The 18,833-nt window shown below is 38.9% G+C and overlaps 1 protein-coding gene and 1 non-coding gene across 2 annotated transcripts; both read left to right on the top strand.

Annotated features, from left to right (window-relative positions):
* Positions 1 to 584: 584 nt before the first annotated feature.
* Positions 585 to 16,899, top strand: atad1a (ATPase family AAA domain containing 1a). Its single transcript, XM_088909452.1, has 10 exons — positions 585 to 619; positions 3,463 to 3,683; positions 4,760 to 4,858; positions 5,590 to 5,710; positions 5,877 to 6,077; positions 6,690 to 6,796; positions 6,935 to 7,024; positions 8,030 to 8,080; positions 8,905 to 9,077; positions 11,981 to 16,899. The coding sequence occupies exons 2-10, from the start codon at positions 3,510 to 3,512 to the stop codon at positions 12,105 to 12,107; spliced, it is 1,143 nt and encodes a 380-aa protein (XP_088765578.1). The 5' UTR covers positions 585 to 619; positions 3,463 to 3,509; the 3' UTR covers positions 12,108 to 16,899.
* trnag-ccc (transfer RNA glycine (anticodon CCC)) lies at positions 2,797 to 2,867 on the top strand. The gene has a single exon. It is a non-coding gene; the product is annotated as a tRNA-Gly (tRNA).
* Positions 16,900 to 18,833: the final 1,934 nt, after the last annotated feature.

Here is an 18,833-nt window from a genome sequence, read left to right on the forward strand (position 1 = left end):
AAACCTGAACATAAATAATATGAAAATGCCCACGTAATCAACTGATAATTAATATGTGTCATAATTCTAATAGCCATTATCAATGTCCTTTCTTTTAACGTTTTACAACGTTAGAATCAGACTATACAGTACCACGGGCCAGAGCTGGGCGTGGTTGCCTGCTTTAGTCTGAAATATTCCTCAGAAATTTCCGCTACCTAGAGATTTCCTAATTAATATTCATATATCCAACGATTCATAGCGACGTCTGTTGACTTTTTAAAACAGTCGTCAATGGTGTTCCTTTTTATATAGAAATCATATTTTATCCTGTAAGATTAAGGATGAAATTTGTATTAAGATACGCACATATTATGAATAAGCAAGTATATATTTGCTGTCAACATTTTGTTAACTGTTATCTGCAATAGCAGCCAAATACACAGCCTTGACGTTAATTGCTTTAATGCTATAGAATGATAAACTACACGTTTTTTGTCGTTAGGTTTTAAATTAATTAAAAACCACAAATAAAATTTGAATACATTTGGAAATACGCGTGGAACTAAAGTGCAAACTACCTTGTTTCTCTATCGGTGTATTATAGGGTAACACACAGAAGATGCTGCAGGAGATATCAGTAAGTGAAAAAATATTTGCATTTGTTTTCTGTTGTTTGAGTCTTTTAAAATGTTCATTAATTGCATTTTCCTTTGTCATGTAACCTAAGCAGCGTCGCTATGATACTATTAAAGCTTGGTGAATCATTTTATTTTTGGTAGTTCATTCAAAATTAATTAGGTTTCTTTACATTGAAAACCACCTCCCCAGCTGCTTCCTTTCGCTTTAGTGACATTGAGTCATTGAATCATTTATTTAGCTAGGCTAACAGCCATTCGTTGTGGGCACAGAACATTAAACCTGTGATGTCATTAGATTTTGTATAAATTGAGTGTATTTTCCATTTATGTTTAATTTGCAGAAAACATACTGATTGGTATTCTCTTAAGTAATGACCACGTCTTTTGCTAATTTATGTTTCTGGAATGGACTTGACAATTTTTTACTACTTACGAGCAATTATGTTTCTCAATTACGTTTCTTGTGGGTGTTTATGAATGAATTAGTATTACAAGAACTATCACAAGAAACGCCTGTGGATCTCTTTATATAAAATAAAAATTATTCTTTGAGGTGCACTATGTTATTTATATTTTGCAATATAGCTTTTGCTGTCCTTAGTCGCTTTGCGATGGTTCTGTAACAGCTCTGACGTAGGGCACACATTCACCTGAGTATACAGTCGTGACGTAATTAGCAGAAAAAAAGCAAAACTCGTTCGTGACTTTTGTGCTTAGTTTAAATTTTGCCTTTCAGTTTTGTTTCCGTATTTCATATTTGCTACGTAATATTTTCAAGCCAATTATTTATTATATACAGCTCTATTGCAATATACAACAACTATTGCAATCGATTTTGTTGAAACCAGCAGCCAAGAATAAGCTTTTAAGAAATCGCAAAAAAACATAATTTTAGATTTATTAGGTAACCCTTTAAAGATCTCTATATAATGGATCCATTTGACGTGATATTATACAATTACTTGTCATTCGGCTGTTTGTTTTTCATTTTTTTCATAGCTTCATTGTTTCATTTATGTATCCTATCCTTATGGCTCCAGCAGCCATATCACCTTGCAAACTACTGAAGCTAAGCCGGTGTGAGCCTGGTCAGTACCTGAAGGGGAGACCTCCTGGGAAAGCTGCTGGGAGAGGTGTTAATGGGGCCAGCATGGGGTGCTCACCTTGTGGTCCGTGTGGGTCCTAATGCCCCTGTATAGTGATGGGGACACTATACTGTAAAAAGGCGCTGTCCTTTGGATGAGATGTAAAACCGAAGTCCTGACTCTCTGTGGTCATTAAAAATCCCAGGTTGTTTCTCGAAAAGAATAGGGGTGTTACCCTGGCATCCTGGCCAAATTTCCCATTGGCTTTTACCAATGGCCTCCTAATAATCCCCATCTATGAACTGGCTTCATTACTCTGTTCTCGTCCCTGAAGTGTGGAGACTGCTCTGGTGCACTTCTGGTGTATTGAATCATCCAGGTGGGGCTGCACACTGGTGGTGGTGGAGGGGTGTTCCTATTACCTGGAAAGCGCTTTGGGTGGAGTGTCCAGAAAAGCGCTATGCATTGAGTGCTGTGTAAAAAAAGTATTTGCCCCCTTCCTGATTTCCTCTGTTATTACATATTTGTCACACTGGAATTTTTCAGATTTTTAGATAAAATCTAGTATTACATAAAGGGCACCTGAGTGAACAAATAACACTTTATTATTATTATTATTATTATTCCATTTATTTAATAAAGTTATCCAGCACCCATATCCCCTGTGTGAAAAAGTAATTACACTTACACTGGTTGCGCTACCTTCACTTGCAATAACTGCAACCAATCGCTTCCTATAATTCAATATCAGTCTTTCAGTAATGATATTGAACCAATAATATGGTTGGGCATTTTATTCCAGGATTCACCAGCCTGTTGTGCAAAGAACTGCTTCCTGTTTTCAGTTTTAAATGCTCATTCCCATGTACCTTTCCACTTGAGTCTTCTGGTTCATGTTTCACACTGATTCTAAAGACTTCCAGTGAGGTGAATTTAGCAGTGGCTTTGAGAAATATAAATATTTGAATCAGGTCAGGATCTTTTCAGACAGAAAAGATTCAGTTCTTTTAGCATGTGAGAATAGGACATTCTTTAAAGTCATAGAATGTGGCCTACCTCGCCTCTCTTCTTTGGGCAACAGTATCTCAGAAGCGCCGCTGGTGTAGTGGTATCATGCAAGATTCCCATTCTTGCGACCCGGGTTCGATTCCCGGGCGGCGCACGTATTTCGCGGGCGGAGTGGTGGCTCTGTGGCTAACGATCTGTGCCTGTGACTGGAAGGTTGCCGGTTCAAGTCCTGCAGCCGGCAGAGGAATCCTACTCCGTTGGGCCCCTGAGCAAGGCCCTTAACCCCAACTCCAGGGGCGCTGTACAATGGCTGACCCTGCGCTCTGACCCCAAGCTTCTCTCCCTGTCTGTGTGTCTGTGTCTCATGGAGAGCAAGCTGGGGTATGCGAAAAGACGAATTCCTAATGCAAGAAATTGCTAATAAAGCAACATTATTAACATTACAGTATTAGATAGATACTTTATTGATCCCGGGAGGGAAATTGGAAATTTTAATTTAATTACTGCTAGGCTTATCTTATTAATAGTTCAGCAGGGTTTTCTTGGAAAGTCCTCCCACCTTTAATCCTGAGAAGCAATTTTTTTTTCACATTTTCCTCAAATTATGTTCTTTACTTCCCAGAGAATCTACATGGGTTCGACTTCCTCTGGCCTGAGTGTGAAAATGTATGCTGCTGGCTGGCGTCTTTCCCTGTCTGTGGCGCCAAGTTCCATTTCACAGTGCACTTCTCCTCTTTGTGTTTTGCCAGCCTTCTGTCTTGAAGAGATTGAAGTGAGAGGCAGAGCAGCACCAGGAATGTTGCTGAAAGAGATCCCCCGAGATGCCCTTGTTCGGCCTTTGACCAGGAATGAGGTGGTGGGTTTGGTGGTCCGGCTGACAATCTTTGGGGCGGCGACGTACTTCAGCATCAAGTGGGTGGTGGATGCCCTGGATCCCACTCGTAAGCAGAAACTGCAGGCCAAGAAGAGGGTACGTCTGTGTCCGAGTGCAGTGGGTAGACTGAGCTTCCTGTGGAGGGCTGCGTTTCACAGCTGAAATTGAAAGAAATGTGACCAAAATTTCTGGCTATTAAAACATTGAGTGAATTCTAGCAGTTATTTTAATTAATCTGAAGTAGTAAGTTGTAGATATAAAGAAAGCATTTGTTTCCTTATGAAATGGGATCAATTTGATTTGGTTGTGTAGGACACGGTGATGCCCAGTTGATCGCATACTGTATGTTAACTTTAGCTTGAGCTGTACCCTCATCTTGAATAATTCCAAACAGTTTAACACCAATTCATTAGCAGGGGATCCAAACTGAGCCAGTAAATTCTAGGCCAGTCAATCTGTTTCGCTTCTGTTACTGGTAAGATTATGGAAACAGTAGTTAAAGATAGCCTTCTAAGCAAGAAGAACATTTCCAAAATTATGACATTTTAAGAAACAAGGCTTTAGAAAACGAACATCTTCTTTAACTGTTTAATAAACATGAACAACAGTTGTTATCTCTAAAGCGGGGGTATCAAAGTTAGTTCCTGGATGCATTTTGGACTCGCTACTCTTCATAATCTAAAAGAGATCTAAATCTAGATTAAATCAATTTAGGTACTGGTAGAGTTACCATCCTAGTTCAATTTACAGAACATAAAACAATAGGGGGATCGGCCAGAAGAAGCAGAAACAATAAAAATACAATAAATATTTAAGACTGTTTCATGGGGAAATACCTGTTAAAATAAAATTAGCAATGACAAGCAGGAAGTAGGAACACACCCTTGGGTGATTCTGAGTTGCAGGAAGATACACATCAAAGGGAAATTGATGCTTATATAGATACCACTCTGTTCTCATCAAGACAATGCAGGGAAGCAGTTAAAAGCAGTCTCTTTGCTTATGCAGTATAGGAAAAACTGGAACCGTAATCAATGGAAGTTATATTCATGATTAATCTAATTTACAGCCTTTCTTATTTCCTTGTTAAGATTTTGGTGGCTGGAGCTGTAAAGTTTATGGTGCTTAGGTGCAGTATGAGGATCCTGTCTTTGCCTTACCTTCGTGCACAGGCGGAGCAGCTGATGAAACAGATTGGGGTGGAGGGAATCAAGCTGAATGAGTACGAGATGAACATTGCCTCACATCTTGTGGATCCCCGTAGCATGAAGGTAATTTTGAACAAGCAGAAACACCAGTTTTTACCTCTAATCCAGAGGTATCAAGCTCAATTTCTAAATACATTTTGGCTCCCTGCTCTTTTCAACCTACAGTAAATGAGATTTAAGTCTGGATTAAATCAATTTAGTTGCTAGTATCTAAATTGTAAATTACTGTTTTTTATGGTAAGCAATGCTCCTGCCCACTAAATTATTAAATACACTCTAATTCAGGGAAGACTAGTTGGGTGAGGCCTCAGGTGTTTTTGATTCCTTGGAATAAAACAATTACTTTTGGTGTATTATAATGAATTACTGACCAGTGATTTGTTATAATGAATTATAATGAATGACACTCCCCCAATCTACCCAGATGACAGGCAAATGATAAGATGTATAGCAGCCGGCAGTGTTAATAAACCTGCATTGATTAAAACGTTATGTCAAACTAGGAATGTTAATATTTTAAAAAAGTATAAAGTTATAATAATATGTTATATAAATATAAGGAAAAAAATAATGGTCATTTTGTTTTCAGAGTACCTAGGCTTGAAGGAGTTGCTGATTTTACATTGTGTGTAGAAATAGACACAGCATTCCTGAGGTTTTTAATAACTTTACGTTCCTGACAACAGAGAGGAAACGTGTTGGTTTTATGTTTGCGAAGCTGATTATCATAGTCTCATGTGAAATGCCCATAAGAGTAGAAGCTGAGGCTGTATTTTGTTGCCATGATGCTGCAGGTGACCTGGAGGGACATAGCAGGGCTGGACGAGGTGATCACTGAGCTCCAGGACAGTGTCATTCTGCCCTTTCAGAAGAGACACTTATTCAGAGGATCCAAGCTCTTCCAGCCACCGAAAGGTACAGATGACTGTCTGAGCAATTCAAAATGAGATCTAATGCGCACACATGCAAAAAAAAAAATCAGGGAAATCTTTTGTTCCATGTTGTAAAGTCACCCAGAGAACTGACTTGCTCTTAATTCAGGGGGAGTAATGGAAGTTCTTCCTCTCCTTTGGCTCTCAAGGTGTGCTGTTGTATGGGCCCCCAGGCTGTGGGAAGACCCTGATTGCCAAGGCTACAGCTAAGGCTTCAGGGTGCCAGTTCATCAATCTGCAGGCCTCCACGCTGACTGATAAATGGTATGGAGAGTCCCAGAAACTCACTGCCGCAGTCTTCTCCCTTGCGGTGAAGATCCAACCCTGCATCATCTTCATTGATGAGATTGGTAATCACAGAGCTTTGTAGCATGTACTATCTTTATACCCACAGAGAGCTGCTGGCTGTTAACAGAATGGTCTTATGGACAGCACTGAGTGACAAAGATATTCAGACCTGTGCTAGATAAAACTGGACAGTCTTTTGTGCAGCCAGATCCTTCATTACTTAATTAAATTACTCATGGATTAATCAGACAATTAAAGTGGGTCAGGTCCTGCAGGATGGAAGGATTGGGAATGCCATTTGACCACAGCTGTGGTATCATAAAAACTGCTTTGCTGTTTGTCTCTTCTGTCGGTCTGATTTCATTCACTTTGAAGTGCAGCAGTGACCCCTGGAGCTGATTCTGCTCCACTCTGCGGCTTCTTCTATGGGCTCGCAGTAAGAAGAGGAAGTAGATAGCTGGTAGAATGCATACTGTATATAAGCCCTCTTCATCTCTATTGTGCTAGCACAAAGGGCTGTTGCAATAGCAATAGCTGATGTTTCCAAAAATATGCAAAAAAAGGGGAAGAAATAATTGCAGATTCCCGCGTTTTTTTTTAAAGAAAACTCAGTGTTAGTAGAACAAGGGTAACAGCTTTTCAATGCTCCCTCATTTCGCCTATTTTCCCATTAGACTCGTTTCTGCGCAGTCGCTCCAGCATGGACCATGAGGCCACAGCCATGATGAAAGCTCAGTTTATGAGTCTGTGGGATGGGCTGGAGACGGGCTCAGACTGCCAGGTACAGTGTGGTGTTGTTCTGCAGCATGATGCTGTAGTAAACAGGGCAGACGCACCTAAAACGGCCTGGCTGCTACCCAGGAACACTGCAGCTGTTTTCTGCGCCAGTTTTTCACTTGCAGTGTATTTCTGTTGACAGGTGATGGTGATGGGAGCCACAAACAGGCCGCAGGATGTTGATCCGGCCATACTCCGCCGGATGCCTACCACCTTCCAGATCAATCTGCCTGTAAGAGCCTTATCCATGTTAGCAGCTGGTAGAAACAGGATTTTCCCTGCGTTCTCCAGTTCCACTCCTTGACCCTGGAGAGCCGTAGTATAACAAGCTTTTTAGGTCACCACTATTTCCTCAGTTCCAGAAACATTGCAACAGTTTCACTATGCTGAATTAAGGGGGGTGATTTGTTAAGGAATATATAGAGACCATTTCGGATTATATCTGAGTGTGCTTCAGCCCTCAAGCACCATAAACTTACAGGTTTTTCCAGTTTTTAGAAACAGGTGGAGCAGTAAGCATAGGCCACCACTAGAGGCTGCCCTGGAGACAGCCTCAAAGACGTATAGTCAATCAGAGGTCTCCAGCCCCAAAACTCCTCAGGTTCCCTGTGGCTACTTGACGTGAATATTGTTATATGTGAACTTTGTTATGTCCTCTGTCAGTATTATTAATGAAGATTTGCTAATTGGCGCTAGCATGAGCCAGTCTAATACAATGGTAATTTATTTTTATTTAAGCTGACAAAGTAAAGTTGGTCACCATCATCTGTCAAACATTAACAAGCATTAGGAGATAATACATATATGTTTTTGGATCTGCTGTGTCTGAATAAGCATATTTCCTAAACAGGTATTTGTTTCAGTTGAAGTTGACCTATATGTTACTTTGATGGTCCTGAGCTTGGGGAACCTCTGTATCTTTTGAATTTTGAATTTCTTAAATGGGGGGTATTTTATTTCAATTGTCTATTTTAGCCATAGTATTTACAGTAATGTGTTTTCAGCTCTTGAAGTTTGAAGTCTTTAAACTCTTTGAACACCTGAAGAAGGCTCCACAGTCAAAACGTTGCGTCTCTTTTCTTTTCAGACTGTTCCTTTGCAGCCTCCCTACTTCAATATCACAAACTCCATTACAGTTTTGCTTCTGGCTTTCCTAGAAAATTCTGATATTGATTTTATATATTTTTTATTCCCAGAGATATAGCCACTTTTTTTGCTCTTCTTTTCCTTTCTATAGAGTCAAAAGCAAAGGCAAGACATCTTAAAGCTGATTCTGGCGGGAGAAAATGTAAGTGTCTTCCCAGCACTTCATTCTTAAAACATTGCAGCCCAAATCAAATCTCTCAGGGTATTCATTAACCTTAGATACCTTCAATTAGATAGATACAGATTTCTTCTTGAAGAGGTGTACTTGATACTTTCATCTTTTGCTTGTTACCATATTGCAATCTTAATTAAAGATCAGCAATTGCCCCCTGCTGCATCTATCTAGCCTGAAGTCACAGATCGTAATGAACATTATTATAATAAACATTATGTCTATTTCTTATGGGTAGGGATTTAGTTCTGTTCATTTAAAAAAGAGAAATATCAGTTATGGCAAAGTTGTTTTAATGTATGACAGTCTTAGTCAAGCTCAGAAATCTAATCAAAGTACAGTTCATAAGATATAAAGAAATAAGTGCAAATTGGATCATGCATGATGGCGTACATGTGGCAGTGCTCTTCTGCAATTAAGGGGTCTCTTTGGTTATGGGAGACTCTGAGTCAGCCATGTGAGATTAAAGTATTATATTGATTATTGATTTTGCTTCTGTAGTAGCTGATTATGACAAGAAACAGAGAGGACCTATAAGCAAACATAAAAGGCCCTGGGATACAAAAACACAGCCATAGTTGCAGTGCAGTAAGCTTGTATTTAGTGCAGCAAAGCAACATCACAATGCATTTTTTTGCGGCAAAAGCAAAACGATATTCCACTAACCAGATCTACTTGAACACTGATCCTTGGGCATTTCCTGACAATGCAAATGTAGGCAGCAGGTAGGAAACAAAGTGACAGTAAATCATTTGAAACTTCTTTCACAAGGTCTGTTTTTTTTCCGCTCACAGCTCAGCAATGCCATCAATCTGAAGGAGATTGCAGAGAAGACGGAGGGTTACTCTGGCAGCGACCTGAAGGAGCTTTGCCGGGATGCTGCCATGTACCGAGTCAGGGATTATGTGCGCAAGCAACAGATGAAGCAAATCGCGCACCAGCTGCAGGAGCTGGACATGGAGGAGAGGTAAGTGTTACCAGAATCCATCAGAAAGACAGGTGAACTGCTGGAGCTTCGCTGAAGAAGAACTGGAGACAGTATAAGCTAAAATACAAGTTACTGTCTGCAGTTGCTGGGGATGTTTCAAGTAAACGCCATACTAAGGGTAACGTAGGAACACGAGGTTACAAATGAAAGGAGGCCGTTCGATGTTCTTTGATTGATAGCAGGTCATGGAGTTGAGTACCTCGCTCACCATCTCTTGAAGGATCCTAGGGAATTGGGGTCAACCACATGGCTTGGCAGCTTGTTCCAGACACCCAGGTTTTTCTTGGTGGGGATTTTTGACCGTGCCTTCGTGAAGAACTTCTCAGTCTCCTTCAGATTATGCTTCTTGTGTGAGAAGCTGCTCTAGCAGCCTGTGTGAGCTGCTTTCTTTAGTTCACACCACAGATATTCTGAAGGATTGAGGTCTGAAGATTGTGATGGCCAATCAAGAATTTTGATTATACTGTATGTTCCAATATTCAGCTGCTTGGATATGTTAAAGGAGTGCTTCAGGTTGGTCAGTGTTGAACACCATTTTTTAGGATAGAATATCCAGTTTGTTCTTCAGTTCTTATGAAGACACCAGGACCAGAGAAAGCCACATATCCCCATATTCACATTCCTTTTTTCAATACGAACATTACCTATTTGTATAATTCATACCACTGAGACTGTCAATGTTGGCTTTAGGGCTCATTATTTGCTATTTGACTGATTAATGCCTCTTCTTTTTGTGTTGCTATGCAACTCAGCCCAACACCCACATTCTCCTTATAATACCAACAAGGCAAAAAGTTCACATTGGTGTTAAACAGGGGGCAGAAGGAGAAAAAAAACAAAAAAACAATTTAAAAAATCAATAAGTCAAATAAGAACTTTTGGATGATAGACACCACGGTTTTTTAAAGCTCTCACTAGAATTGCTGTGGTCGATAATCTTCTGCCTTAGATTTTTATACAGTTCTCTGACTTTTCCCCCCTCTTGACATGGTGAGTGTTTTGCTATTATTTTAAGACTTCTTGAATACCCAGTGGCAATCAGGGTGACTTCTAGAAGCTGCTGTAAGCTTTGAGGCTTTGTGAAGCTATTATATATATTTTTAAATATTATATATGACTAAAAAGATTACAAGATTGTGTTTTTGGCATTTATTGTCAAGACATTTACAGGGATGTGATTAAATTAGAACCTCATGTATTTAGAAAAATGTGCAATCATTTTGGACAACTACTTTTCTGATGTCAAAGGCAACATAGTCTTACAGATTTCATGTTTTTATTTACGCAACAAATAAAAGCAATTTATGAATGAACAACTGAAAAATAATTTAGGAATGTGTACTTGAATCTTGTTTTGCTAAAATCAACTTTCATTTACATTACATTTATTCATCCATTTTTTGCCCACTTCTGCCAGTTCCAGGTCAAGGGGGAGCCGGAGTCTGTCCTGACAAGTAAAAGCCACAAGGCAGGGTACACCCTGAACATAGCGCCAGTCCATTGCAGGGCACATATAGACGCAAACACGCACACACTCCCGCCATGTTAAACTCCACCCCAGGTCTGGAATTGAACCCAGTGCCACAGTGCTGCCCTTAACATTTTTCTTAGTATGAATTAATTTTTAGTCAACTATGTAAATATCCAAAGAAGATATTTAATTTGCTGTTTTCGTTAATGCAGGAATTTCTAAATAGTTGTTAGAGTATAGTACAAACCGATCCCAAACCAATAATGAATCCCTTTCATTATCGTTTTAACTCCCTAGAAGGGACTGTTCCAGCAAAGATCTTTCTGAAAGATGGTTCTACACATATAAATATACAGAAGCATTTCAAATGTCCTGTCTTTCAACCCACATACTATTACAGCCTGAAATGCAATACTTAACACCACCTACTCCATTAGATCAAATTTGCAAAAACCTTTTGTTGAATTTTATGTGGTGTGAACTCTGATTCATGATTGAGGTCAGTGTTCTTTTGTCTGGTTTTGTTATTCATGTGTATTGTACAAGAATCCTACACTCTTCTGGTTTATAGTGTCTTTAACAGTGTTTTATGCGTTATTCATTGCGTTGATTTGATATTGTATCTTGATTGTATTGATTTGATATTGTATTTTATTGTCTGTTATAAGACTCTATTACTGTTTAAGACAGATCTTTTCATAAATCCAAATGTAGCTTGTTCAATGTTTTTTCAACTAATTGTTGAACTAAGAACTCAGAATAATCAGAAATGCATCATTGTGAATAGGACTAGTCCTCATATTTGTACCTTCGTGGTTAGATTTGTCTTCAGCAGTCATTGCATGGAGGGAAACTTGTGTAACCAAAAGAGCTTGAGACAATGAGACCTAATTATGTGCTGTAATGTCATGTCATGTAAATATTTCACTTGTTTTTCTTAGGGGTTATGCTGACAAACTTGAAAACTGCCCCTTTTCCACTTTCAAAACTTTGAATCTTCAAATGTATAGCACAATTATCATCAGAAGAAAAATGACACTGTTTTTAACCTGATAAGTCAAGTGAGAAAAAAAAACCTCCTCTATGATGTTGACCTAGAGAGTACCCAACACAACAGGGCTTTTGACTGAAGCAATCTGAGTGAAGTACCATGCTCAAGGGTACCACAGCAGCTTCCCACCCCGGATTCAAACCTACAACCTTCTTACCGCAAGTCCTAATCATTGCCCTTCACGGCTGCCCAGGATAATGTGTAATTTTTAACAATGTTTTTAAGGCATGTAACCTCGAGCTATAAATGCCACGTTTCAACACTACCTTAAAACCACAAAAGGCATGAATTCAAGACGCCCCCCCTCTTGAATTGTTTTGAATCCTGCTGACAAGATTTTGCTGTGCTGTGTTCTTCCAGGCCGGTAGATGAAGACAGACTGAGGCCGGTAACACAGCTGGACCTGCTGTTTGGTTTGGAGAAGATGAAGGACTCCAAAGCAGCCACTGTATCCCAGAGGACACTGAAAGAGGTCCCCCTGGACTAATCCCTCCGTCCTCGCCAGTGCTGTGCTGATTGAAGTGTCATCTGCACAGTGCACACTCAGAAGTAACCTCAAGAGCTGCTGTGAGGCCAACTCGGCGTCCTGCATATTCTAAAGGTGGAAGCTGCCTTATCGGGCCAAGGGGTATTACGTCTTGCTGTCTAGCTCCTTATTCTTTTTGGTCTGTCATAATTCATTTCAGCCAGGACAGAGTGCAAAGGCTGTAAACAGCATGTCTGTTTAATAATTGTTAATAGTGCCCCCACCACCACTTCCATGTCAAACTTGTTTCGTAATGACATTCCCAGCCTCAAGTCTTGAGAGTGTGTGAGAAACTCAGATGTCATAAAGAATTAGAAAATGAATAAGAACATAATTACTGCAGTTGAATCTGGTCTTGCAGGCCCTTCATGACTTAGTAACGGTCACTGGTCTTGTCAAGAGAGACGGGCTTAGAGTTATCTGAGTTAAATATTCTGTAGGATTGTGTGGTGTTGTAATGTTGCATTGAATATCCAGTTGCACTTCCACAATGCGGGAGAAAAAAGGTAAATATTGGGCTGTTTACACTACAAATCAATTTATTGTAGTAAATTGTGGATCGCAGGTTTAATAAATGCCATGTAGGCTGAGAAAGTTATTTAAAGTAGTGTTTTTACTTTAAACACTACTTTTTTGAGTGATTTGAGATGGTGCTCTTAAGTGCAGTACATTGAATGACCAATTACAGCAAGAATGACCAGTTCAGGTCTGGGATAACAGTTTTCAACATTTAATACCCTGGCCTGAAATACTAATTGTGATCATACAGGATTTTATTAATTGTAATTTACAGGGTTATTGTAAACATTGCCAACAGGCTTAAAGGGATGACTGCAAACTACTTGCTAAATTGATCAAATACTATAGATATAATTGAAAGAATAGTTCATTAATCAAATCAACTGGATTAAGGAGCATCAGGACCATGATATCTGATTCCCATGACTATAAATATCCTGCTTAATCTCAGCATTCTGATAAATTGGATAAAAAGGATAAACACGTGCTTTCAAAAAAACATAATTAACAACAATAATACAACAAATTGTGCTATAATGTGTAAATCATTAAGATGTAACCATGTAGTTTGCATGTACCACCATACCACAATTTTTATTTAAATTTCCCACCTAAGGATATCATGACTTCACATCCCTTTGAGGCATTCCATGTTTTCAAACAAGTTGGCCCCAGTTTGGTTAGATCTGTGGATATGGAAATCAAGCCATTCCTCACACAGCTCATATTAGGACTTGGAATTGCTCTAGATTCCTCCACAGTGCAATGTCATTGGCAGTTCAGTTAGCATATTCTGGGAAAGACTGAGTATTGCCCCATAGTGGAATGACGCACACTGTTCTACAGAACCGTCCTGGCTCTGATGAGCATAGAGCAAAGCAGGAAGAACCTGGCAATAAGAATCAGAGAAACTTTGATCACAAAGTAAAAAATGTGAATGTGTTTCGTTTTGTTGCTGGTTTCTAATCTTGGTGTCCCTGAATGTTTTTGTTTCCCTAAAGTAAATGTCAAATGTAGTCAATCAGATAGAAATGTATCCACCTGGGTTGAAAGTCAGACAGAAAGAGGAATTGTAGTGTGAAGTGATTATGTGCTGTGTGCTTTTTCTTTTTGCAGAAGCTCTCCATTCAAATATAAAGAAGATGAACAGGCACCCAATGTTAATGAAAACCTAAATATCTATTTTATTTGTTACCATCCAACCCCCTGTTGCTTTTTTAATAGCTTGCCTGTGGGTATCGGATGCATCCTGACACCTTATTTGTTTGATGAATTTTGTGAATGGCCATATTTAAGATGAAAATAGCAAGAGTGCTTTCTTTGCTCTTGGAGTTTGCTTTGTGATCCATTAGCAGTCTCTCTTAATGGCTCACCTCACTTCCTAAACCCATGAAATAATGGTACTCTTGTGATGCAGTAATCTTTTCACATGTATATGCCCTCATTCTTTCTATATCAAAAGCTGGATTCTGAACAAGAACAATCTCACATGCCTTCCCTTGTGTATGAGTGAAAGAACTGTCATCAACAGAGAGCGACAAAAGAGCACTTTGATGCTTCTAAGCCTGTATATGTGAATAACTTAAGTTTCCTAGAGAGCCTGGAGGAACACATTGCATACCAAGCCTGAGTGAACATTGCTCTGTGCAAAGAGACCACCTCGTGTCACTGTTGCTCAGTTCAGAAACTATTTTTTTGTGCCTGAAAGCTTGATACAGCTTTTGGCCTTAACATTTCTGTCCTCTGATCATACCATTTCCTTTGCATGACTTATGTAATGATGTTGTTTTAGATGATGGATGTTCAGAAGTGTGAAAATTAGTCAGAATTAGGAAAGTTTTGTGTAGCCCTTTGATTTAAATTCAATTCAAGCTTTATTGTCCCCTAGGGGAAATTTGTTTTACGGCAAAGTCAAACACAACACAATACACATTATCAAAAGGGAAGAGAATACAGCAGTGTTACAGGAGAAAGAAACAAGAGACAAGGTAGTTACTTTGCATTGTTTAAGAGTGTGATTGCAGTGGGGATGAAAGATTTCCTGAGTCTGTTGGTTTTACACCTGGGGGTTTTGAGATATTGATTTGAACTTACCCCTAACCATATTTACCCAGTGAATATTCCTGCCAGACTCTGAGGGGAACACAAGTGCTGAAGACTACCACTGTGTTGTAGAATCTTACATTCATGACAGTGCACACAGCAGATGGTATTCAGTGAAACCTAGCACCAAGTCATGTGCAGTTGTGCTGTTGTCAGTTATGTCCACTAAAGTGATGCAGGTGAGGCTGGGTTTAAACCTGTGAATGCAGAGAAAAGATTCAGTGCACTCCACACACCTCCCCGATAGAAGCTTCCTCTCTGGCTACCCAGTAGCACCACACAGATCTGTTAAGCACAATTTATTTATTTTCTTATTTATTAGTTTTTCTGAACCTGTGGAGATAAACTGAAATGTTTTAGAATAGTTTCATTTTTACAACAGATTCTCACTTTCTTTTCCTTTCTCATATTTTTTCTTTAAGTGTGTTAGTTTTCTTATTAGACAAAAGTTTTGTTATCAAAAAAACAGGAGCTGGGAATTCACAATTCGTAGGATTTTTTATAACCACTGTGATACAGAGAATTTCAAACGGCTGTCTTCCATACTGTAGGTAATATAGTATGCCTAACAGCTACAGTTACAGTAGGCTGTTTCTCTTAAAGAGTGTAGTGGAGCTTTATTCAGTTAAATGTATGACCCTTTAAAAATAATCTAAGAGCAAATACAAAATTATCTTTTTAATTCTTACATGTGCAACTCTTTAGGAGCCTATTGGGGTTAACGTTATACTCTTGTCTTCATCACTAGAATGAGCATCTACAACTTGTTCTAATCAAAGAGTTCAAATCAAATAAGTATAGTTTAACTAATAATAATAACAAAATAACAAAAAAAGACTTTAAGGAATTGAAAGTTCAATGACTTCTATGTTACTGCATGTGTTTTCGACTTTGCATACAATATTTGTTCCTCTAAAATGAGCCACAAGAGACTAGCCTTCTTAAATCCTTTGTGTATTTTTTCTGGTTACTGTTGTTCACAAAATATGTCACACCATGAAGAGTGGAGAAAACCCTAGCTTGTGTCGATGCGGTCACATGGGATACATAATTTTCCTTTCTTTTGAAAGGTTGAATTTCAAACATTTGTCTTCTGGAAAACAAAATCTTAGGCAGCTGTGAAATCAATAGCCTCTTTCACTAATGCAGTAGGTCTCCTACTGTATCACATGGAAACATATCTGTTGTTCAATTACTTTTTAAAGAATACAGAATGATATCTTTATGGAATTCCATTTTGCACTGTTTGAAGTGTGTTTAAGTTGGAATTCACCCCTGTAAATAAAAAAGGGTGCATAAGTATTTTACCAATATTTTAACATCAAATGTTGGGAAGGACTAACCAGCTTTAACTAGCCTGGTTCATATCAAAACCTCAACCCATTCACTAATAACAAACTACAAATTCTGTAGTTGATAGCGGATTTCCATTGGATTAAAACTAGAGACCTTTGGAAACAGAAAGCCACCAACATGTGTGGGGTGTAGAATTTAGGCAGGTAAAAATGTCTTCTCTAATCAAGACCTTACTTTGTCAGATAATGATTTACTGACCTCTCAAATTATTGCAGTTCTTTATGGGCTTGGAGAATTTGCAAAGACCATTTACTTTCATTGAATTCCTTTATTGTGAGATGCGAACAATCATCAGAAATCACAAGCTCCCTTTTCTGTCAAAATAATCCCATCAAGCCTCAGGCACCTGTGCCATGTGAAAAATTGGATTTTATCACTATCTTTCATATCCTACTGAAAGTAATATGATTCTGTTGGTTGGCGTTTTTCATGTATTTATTTTAATGGATTCTTGATGAATGTCAGGGAACCTGTGCTTGTATGCCCCTGCTGATTTTTGAGCAAGGCTTGAAGAGTGTTTACTCGTTTTCATACAGTATTTGTAATCATGCAGCACTAGCTTTTGAAAAGGCGACGAGGGTAAAGAAAATGCTGACTCATGGGGTTTATAAAGGAAGCGAACCTGCAGAAACAGTCCACTGGAGTTGAAAGTTACAACTTTGATTAATGAGTAGAAAACCATACAGTACGTGATTTATTTCTGCTTTAGAGAGATGGTTAGAAAATGCAATATCTTCGAGTTCTCTTCTGATGTAATAAAAGTCAAATTGTCTCATTCTTTTCTGTGTGTTTTCTCCTTAGTGATAGTTCTGTGTTGCAAAAAATATGTTTAATCTCTTTGTTGCTAAAGGATAGAATTTGCTTCTCAACTATTGAAGTTAATATCTTGGTTCAGCTTCCAGCTCACTTCCAGATTCCACTCATAATGAGGAGCAGTGAAGACACTTGAATGACCTCTGATCCCTTTGCCAATTTAGGTCCTCTTAGTATTTAAACATGAAATTGAAGAATCCGTAATAATGGGTGATACAGTGTGTCTCTCAAAAAGTAAAGTTCCTAGACTGGCACAGCTCAAAGACAGAATCCTCTGGATCCTACAGAAAAGGAAAGGGTGATACAAGGAAACTAAGGTGCAGGCAGCAAATCAGAAAGAGGGCTGAAGCAGAAGAATCAAAGGTTGAATAGAAAAGAAATTTAGATTTTTCACTTTCACCAGAACCTTAATAAACACAAGCTGTCACAATGGTTTTCATATAGGTACATACTGTACCTATTGAAGTCAAATTAATAGTATGTGTGAAAAAGTTATTCCAGGTACGGATTGTGAGACTATTTTGTTCCTCTCCTCTTTCTGCTCCAAGTCAATATATACCAGGTTACTTTGGAAATAGTCAATATAACCCATCTTGTAAGCAAGCATGTAAGAATGTCTCAGGTCACTTTAGTGGGGTGCCTGAATTGATGATATACTGTATGTTTAATAAGGGCCGTGAAGGAAAACAGATGTCAATGCTGGTCCGGAATAGGTAGAAGATGTGCAGCATTTGCCATGGAGTGACACACAGTGTGAGTATGTCATAATGCACATAAAAGATGTATGTGCGAGTAAATAAACACATTCAGCAATTCCACCATTCATCTGCAGGAAGTATTGCTAGTGATGGCAGAGAGGAACAAGGCATTTGTCATGGTGAAAGCTGGAATGTCGAAGTTGTTGTTTTGTATGTCATCTTAATGTCCACTAATCAATCATTTCTTGTCCGTTAACCTGGGTTCAGATAACTGATCATCTTCATCCTCTGCCACACATTTCCCCACAGCAAGAAAGGTCTGTGATTTTAGGCATCTTCACATCCAAAGATGTATGGCAAGCAAGGGTTTGCTGTGCTGTAGGACTTATCCCTGTCAGAGCTTTATGCATCACCATTGAGTTGTAAGACAATGCTCAGTCGTAAATAAAGCTAACTATGCTCACAGAAGATGAAAAGATGCCATTTTTCACAGCTACCTAAAAGGTTTAGTCAGAGTTTTGCTGAAGCTTGACGCTATGTCTGGAATTGTCAGATGATGACTGTTTTGCCTGTAGTAGTGTTTGTTGAATTAGATTGGTTTGGTGGGTAAGAAGTTGTGTTGTGGGATTGAAACTTAATTCTGAGCTCCTATCAGAATGTGCTGTTACTATGGAGTAGCCTACCTTCCCAATGCTATGGACACAACATCTTGCATCTAGTCAAAGTTGAAACCTCATGGACACAGCTTCTTGTCCAACATGACAATGCTTTTCCTCATACAGTCAGGGTTACACAGATAGATGTTTGTACACACATGTTGAATTGGCCTTCATGGCCACCAGATAATGGAGCACTTGTTTGGACACATTGGGTATTTGAGATTGACAGGAACATCCTCAACCCTCAGACTGTGACAGAATTATTACAGGCTGCGGCATTAACTATAGCTATAGTATATATAGTACATTACAGATGTCAGGCAGTTGTCAGGGTACAGGGTTGTCACACCATTTAATAGGCACCAGCAACCCCTGCTTGTTTTCAGGAAATCTGTTACATTATTGTGTTGATAAACTAAATCAAGGAATGTATTTTCTATGGGAATCTCCATGGTCACAATATAATTTCACTCAAATAATAGCATTTAGATTTCCATCTCAGTATATACTGTATACAGACAGAGCCCAGCTGTGACTAA

Source organism: Atractosteus spatula, chromosome 2 (assembly GCF_055471065.1).
Source record: "Atractosteus spatula isolate fAtrSpa1 chromosome 2, fAtrSpa1.hap1, whole genome shotgun sequence".
In the NCBI taxonomy this organism is placed as follows: domain Eukaryota; kingdom Metazoa; phylum Chordata; class Actinopteri; order Semionotiformes; family Lepisosteidae; genus Atractosteus; species Atractosteus spatula.